Source organism: Crocodylus porosus, unplaced genomic scaffold, assembly GCF_001723895.1.
Source record: "Crocodylus porosus isolate Cpor-Errol unplaced genomic scaffold, CroPor_comp1, whole genome shotgun sequence".
In the NCBI taxonomy this organism is placed as follows: domain Eukaryota; kingdom Metazoa; phylum Chordata; order Crocodylia; family Crocodylidae; genus Crocodylus; species Crocodylus porosus.
This window is the reverse complement of record NW_017728905.1, coordinates 2,890,947-2,897,913: the sequence shown is the minus strand read 5'-3', so window position 1 is coordinate 2,897,913 and position 6,967 is coordinate 2,890,947. Positions and strand designations below refer to the sequence as shown.

Here is a 6,967-nt window from a genome sequence, read left to right as displayed (position 1 = left end):
CGAAGTACAGTGACTTAGCAAAGGGATACAAAGGGGGTTGGAAATCGCAGTTTCAGAGGGCTAGAGTGGTCAGTGGACCACAAAGCTGCTTGGCTTATCTGCAGCAGAATAGACCTGTAGATTGAAGCCACACCTAGAGCTAAAGCAGAACAAGGGGTCGGTCTGTTCGGTACGCGGTCATGCTGCAGCGGAAGGTTCAAGTGTTGCTGGTAACTGCAGCAGGAAGCTAAGTCTCTATTTGATCAATGCCTGCCATAAATTCTGCCCTGTTTCTCTTTATAGTGTGCAGCAAACTCTGTACTGAAGTGCTTAAACGTATTTGTACAACCTGCTTTTGGAGGAGTCTGGGACAGAACCAAAAAAAACCCCCAGCTGCTAAAACTGCTGGTTCAGATGATAAATTAGAAACTGTGGTATTGAGAAAGGTGTGATATTGGACTAACTTTTCTGGAGTGGAGTTGAGGGTACACTTCTAACTTTCCTGTGGAGCATTTTTGGGAAGGGGCAGGGGAGACAGGGAATGACAGCTAGCTGTTCCCTATATTTAAAAGTTTTTGCTTTAAGCTGTTATGGGGAACGCCCTGTTTCTTTTAAGGTATTTTGTTATTTTTAATATTAAAAGGGAGCCAGAAGCCTCATGAGGTTGTTTCTTTTTAAATGTGTGGTTGTTTTTAAAAAAAAACAAAAAAAAAAAAAACGTGTTGGGCATCTTGCCACATGGTGTTCCCTTTTTCAGCTTTTCCCTATTTCTAAAATTACACTTTGGTTAACTGTTAGGGGGGAATTCCCCTCCACAAACAATTTGGCTACTACGTGGGCAGATTCATTTCAAGTTTCCTTGTGCTGTCAGATCTTCAAATTGAAAGCAAATGTTTGAGTGAAGCTGCACTTCTAAGGGATTTTGTTTAAAATACCCCAATATAGACAGGATCTTCATACTTCGCCAGAAGTGAAGACGCAGTCTACTCTGCAGTCACTTGCACAGCTAATAAGGGCCGTTTCCTATTCCAAATGCATGAAGATAAGTATTCTTGGTTTAAAGCAAAACGGACTCCAGTTACCCATTTTTAACTGTTATAACAAAACTGGAAATAACCAAATACAGCTTAATTAATACATTACTTTGAAACACACTCTCTGGATAGCAGTTGTGAAGAAGTGCAAAAGCTCTATTTGTAGGCATGCAACTCCAGTAAGTTTGTGTTATGATCGCTAACAGTCCCACACAACTTCAAGCTTGAAGTGTGTGTGGTCTCTCTCTTCCCGGACTCTCGGCTGTACCTGATGAATGGCCATATTGGAACATGACCCTCACTAGACTCTCATTGTTATAAGTGACTTATCCCAGGCTAAGTACTAGCAAGGCAAACTTTTAGAGAGAGCAAACAATTTATCACTTAAAATTGAGTTGGTCTAATAAAAGAGATCACCTCTACCATGAGTACTGGTACTGCTTCTTTTTTTGATGGTTGTTAAAAATGAAGCATTTATTGGGCTGCTGCCCTAGACTATGAAAAATTGAGCAACAAGGACTGGGCAACACTTTTTTTCTTCATCTTGGACATCCTCTGAGAAATGGTTGCCAAATTGCCAGTTCTGGAAATTCTGGTAGAGTGGATCAATGTAACGGTCCCTTACAAAGGGGTTTGCACAATGAAAAGATCAGACCCTGTAGGATATGGCACAACTTCCTGAATAGAAAGATGCATCATTAAGCAGTGAATTTAGGTTGACAGAAGAAGGATCCCTGCTATCAAATATTGGGATAGGAAATGGCCTTGTTTCACTAGCTTGCCTGGTCCCCAGATTGGGGTAACAGGTTCATTTAAAAAAAAAACAGTTCTACCTTTTCTTTCTGGTGCCTTTTGGTGGCATAAGTGCTTTCTGTACTTAAACACAAGTTAGCTCTGCTTTTCAGATGGAGAGTCTTGGAGCACAGGTTACAGGCTTACTGACTAGCTCAAACCTCTGACCCATTTCCTGGATGGATATTCAAAAACACCAAAACCTGGATGTAGTATTTCTAGGAGAGACTTGGTGTAGCATGTCCATTTTTAAAAAAAAGGATCTGCCAATAATTGCATGCATTGGAGAAAGCACATGAGTTAGGTCTGCATATTTTGCATCTTGCAGCTTGCATGACCTTTGTGCTCAACCTGATCTTTGGTAAACTTTTTCAACCGTGTTTTATTGTGCTTTAAGCTACTTATCAACTAACCTGCTGAGTGTATCCCATAGGATGGGAAAGAGGTTGGGGATAAAGCCTGTTTTGAAGAAAGTGTGTTTCCCTTTCTGATAAACTGCTGAAGGGGAGGGAAAAACAAATGTGAGCTGAGGAGCAACAAGTTCTTATGAATACCACAGGAGATCATGTAAGGTACTAAAGGAAACACAGAAGCTTTTAGTTGATACAATACATAAAAGCAATATAATGTAAAGATATTTTAAGAGTAGATCTTGAGTTGGCTTTTACTATTCTGCTGAGCAGAAGAGTTTAGTCCTAACACTATAGAATAAAACCAAGTTTTCTCCATCCTGTAAAGATTGCTGCATCATGACAAAGGGTGAACAAAAAAAACCTCTCAGAAGGCATATCAAGGCAAATGCAGTAATGGTTACACTTCCTAGTTGTCTACCGCTCTACAGTAAGTCATGGTAGATGAAGAGGGGGAAATTTCCCCCCCCCGAAGATACGCAGGGTTTCCTTCCTCTTGGGTCCTGTTCAAGAGCTGCTTCACTTCCTCCAATTCACAAGCGCTTTGTACAAGGAGACTTAGAAGCGGGTATGTGGTACAGTTTATTCTGCTCCTACGAAACTTGTGGCTTAAAGGTACAGTTTGCCTCTGCATCAGAGTTAATTGCCAAATTAATCAACTTCGAATTGTTCAACTCCCTCTTTTGTTCAAATAGTACACTCTGAAATGTTTTTAGTGAAATATTAACAGTAATAACATTCCAGTGCTAAAAATAATGACCCTTAGCTTAGTCTTGGCCAAGAAAAGTTAGTCGCCCACTGAAAATAGCTGATATAGCTGCTAATCAAAGTCTTAAACTACCCAGGAATGAGGAAAATTTCTGCTTCAGCACTGACAACTGACTGGGTCGTTGTACAGGATTTTTGATGTTCTGTTAAACAAATGTACTGGCTAAAAATCGGCAGGTTAGTTAGTTAGTTAAAATGTTTTAACAGCCACCTCTTGGATGGAATAAAGCCAGAGATCTTAATTTTTAATGCATACACCTAATCGGGGGTAGCCATGTTCCCTTATAGAAATGATTTATTTACCAATGGTTCCACTGTTTGCCAATGACTGCCCTTGATACACTAGCTATAGTGACTTTCTATGAGCAACATATTGTTGATGAACAAACAAATGAGGTTTAGTTTATTTTCAAGACTCTTGTAGGTAGAAAGAAATGTATTAAGTTTTTGGAACCAGGACCTTTTTTTTTTGGTACTGCACCAGCACGTTTTGTCCTTGTCCAAGAACAGTAGCAGTATAGGAGTAAAAAAGACTAGTCCCGGATACTGGATCCTTGGCATTCTCCTACTTCTAATCTAAATGTTGCATGTGAACGAACACTTGCTGGTTGTCTTCTAATCACTAGATCTCTAACTTAATAAATGGGTGTATTCATTAACATTTTGTGAACAAGTGACGAGGCTCTTTTCTGAAGATATTATGTAGTGAGGGAAATGCATAACTTGGTGAAACTCATCATAGCTGAGACCTTTGCAAGAAGTTTTATTGGAATATTTGGGTTCCATTTCAATGTTGTGCCTATAGACTGGGATTTCCAATTGGGCTTGAGGATGGACAGACTTTGGGGGGGGGGCGGGGAATTTGTCCCTCCTTTCGTGAAGAAAGGAACTTGTATTCAAGCAGGAGACGTGGTCTAGAAATGTAGCTGATATGTAGGATTGCTGGCAAAGTAGGTTCCCTTACAGGGGGAACAACTGTGAAAGCCATGCTACAGAGGCTTATTCATTGATTGTCCTTCTCCCCTTACCTCTGTCAATGATGTAATGATTGCTGTGACCGGAAGACAGAAATAATTTTGGGGGGGGGAAGGAGAATTGGCTGCTGGTGCACAAAGCCAGCAGATTTTAATATTTTTTGGGAAAAAATTGTGTGCTAGGTCAAATTAGCCAGATCAATTCCAAATCCTTTGAGTCATTCAAAAACCATATGTGGCCCTACTACCAGTAAGGATCCTCCACCCTTCAGCTTGGGGCTTCGGATGCTTCCAAATCCATTGGCAAACATCCTATGTGCCTGGAGGCTTGGAGTTCAGATGCCCCCAAGTTTTGCTTGCCCTTGGCCAATGCCTACAGGGGCAAGTAGAGAGGAGTCCCACGTTTCCATAAAGTCGGTGTGTAGCCGAGATCCTCCCGCTAGGAAGTGAACTATGAGGCTCTTGTAGCAGATCGTACAATTATTTCTAAAGGTGTTCTGAGAGCCAGACTGCTGTGGAGCTCCTCCTACCCTCTTCTTGGGCTCTTTTCAATGGCACATGCTTCATTAATATCTAGTCTTTTCTTATGACGGGCCAGATAAATGTGCTTTTTGCTAGTGGTGGCACATTGCATTGCAATTTTAAAATGATCCAGTGTCTCGCATGGGTATAAAATACAACACTGATCTTTCCAAAGGTGATGTACGTCCATTTTCCTAAGTATTTGGGGGATGCATCTTACCGAGGGAAACTAGCTCAACACCCTACTCCTTTGTATTGGTCAGCGCACCGCTTGAGTAAAAATGGCACTTAGAGCATTAGGAAAAGTCTATTTAAATGCTGAGACCAAATATTCAAATAGCTACTGATCACTGACCTTCTGAAACCCTTTCAACATAATGTAACCTAGGGTTTTTAAAAAAGTAAAGTGGACTTAGTGTGAGAACAAATACAACTGTGTGTACAGCTCTCCCTGGGTTACAACGGCTCTGGGCTGTGACCGTCTCGCAGCTGTCGTGGATGTGTTCCAGGCAGGAAAAAGGAAACCAGCAACCATCCAGCATCCTCTAAGGAACTAATTGAGCATGCTGATATTGCAGGGGCAGGAGGAACAAACACATGACCAGAGCCTCCATATAAGGAGAAAAGTGTGGGGTGACGGGCTACTTCCAATTGCAAGGCAGAGAACACATGACATAAGATGCTACACATCCTCCTGGTGAGCGCTAGTTTAAAAATAAGGGATGCTGAACATATGTGGTCATACAGAAACATTACAAAGAAAAAGGATTGCACAAAGGCAGAGACAATGCACTGTAAGATTTTGCTCTGAAATCGTAACGGGCTTTTTTGGCTTGAGCTAAAGTTTCATATTTCCTATGACTGCTTCAAAACTGTAGATTACAACTGAAAAAGAACCCATATAATCTAGAAAGTCTGAAATCCTAGACTTGACTGCATCCTAGGACTGAACTGGATAATTGTATGGTATTGTGGTGTTGATAAACTTCAGCAGCGGCTTTTTGTGAATTGGTTGGCTCAGATAACTACATTGAGAATTGACTTTTGAAGTTGTGTTTTCCTTTTTAATGTCTATTATAGGGACAATGCTGGCAGATCTGGAGACAAGAGGAGCGTTTGGAGATTCAGCCACACAGGCTTGCTTAAAGCCAGACATTCATGTGCCTTGTGAGGTGTCTGTGGATGATGTGCTAGTGAACTCTTCAGCTGGGTTTGTCCAATTTTCTATTTTCAACTGTGTGGCTATTCATATAGAGTATCCTGGAGCGGGGGGAGACAGGGGTGGGCTGCTATAGAAATTAATCTGTCACGCTAAACTAACAGGTTTGTATCAAATGTTACAAGATTTCACATTTCTGCTACTGCTTCCAAAATAATATTGGCTCTAAATTTATTTTTCCCCCCATGAGAGAGGGTGGAATAGTAATTATACATGAGCGCTTTACAGAATGCTGTTCCTGATACAGGACATAACCCTGTGTTTGGTATATGACTGAAGTACAAACCTGAGTGTTCTGCTAAGTGAGAATAATCTTGTCTATAAAACCGTCACCTACTACCTGCCTGTCCGGAACTTGCGTAGCTTTCCAGTATGAACTATTGGCTTAATCTACCAGAGGGCAGATTTTCAGCTCAAACCATAATGAAGTAAAACTGATGCATAATAAATGAGGTAGGGTTGAGCCATGTTACTCTTAAGCTTGTAGGAAAACTGAAAAACCAAAGTGTTTTTTGTTGTTAGACATCCAGATCCATCATAAATTCCATGGGATTTGAGCTCTAAACTATCCAGAGACCCTTGGGATAAAACAAAAGGAAAGTGTATCAGGGTTTACTCTTGGGTTCTCCAATGTTTGCCTGCTTGCAGAAGCAGTAAAGAGTGCAAATAATCTGCTAACCCCCTTGAAATAAATATAAAACCATATATGAAATCAGTTAATTTGACTGACAACACTATCATGACACTCCCCTGGCCTGTTAATAGAGTAGATCAGTGGTCTCTAAACTTTTTTGATCGCGCACCCCTATCAGTAAAAAATTTTTGAGCATGCACCCCCAATATATGTATATTTATATAAACAGAAGTTCTAATATTTTTCTTCCCGCACCCCAATGGATCGTCTTGCACACACCCCACTGTGGAGACCACTGGACTAGATTATACCCCTTAGAAATACTGCAATACTACTCCTCTCAGCTTCCTTTTCTTTTTTGATGCTGTTTTTCAAGCTTCAGTAAAAGTGGCCAGGTCTGGCTATTCAGTGTGGCTGCACATCCAGTTTTGATATGACTTGTAAACACAAATAATATCCTGCAGCGGACTATTTTTACTCTGCAGCAACGCACATGTAGATGCTGTTGGGGCATGAGGATGCTTCAGTGTGAGGGGTGCCTGCCAGTTAGCCCTGCACTGAAGCACCCTTGTGGCCCAGCCAGCCCCTGCACAGCATGTTGAGCTGGATAGGAGTAGCCCTGGGCTGGCAGACTG

The 6,967-nt window shown here is 41.3% G+C and overlaps 1 protein-coding gene across 2 annotated transcripts in view; it reads left to right on the top strand.

Moving 5' to 3' along the window:
- Positions 1-6,967, top strand: part of ACSBG2 (acyl-CoA synthetase bubblegum family member 2) — a 25,857-nt gene that overhangs the window by 1,882 nt on the left and 17,008 nt on the right. Inside the window, exons 1-2 of one of the 2 annotated variants that reach the window (XM_019557081.1) lie at positions 5,144-5,273; positions 5,560-5,689. In XM_019557081.1, coding sequence (XP_019412626.1) covers positions 5,159-5,273; positions 5,560-5,689 — 245 coding nt within the window. In that variant the 5' untranslated portion in view covers positions 5,144-5,158. Of the gene's footprint in view, positions 1-5,143; positions 5,274-5,559; positions 5,690-6,967 lie in introns of those variants that run through there. The other variant, XM_019557082.1, reaches the window with a different exon arrangement.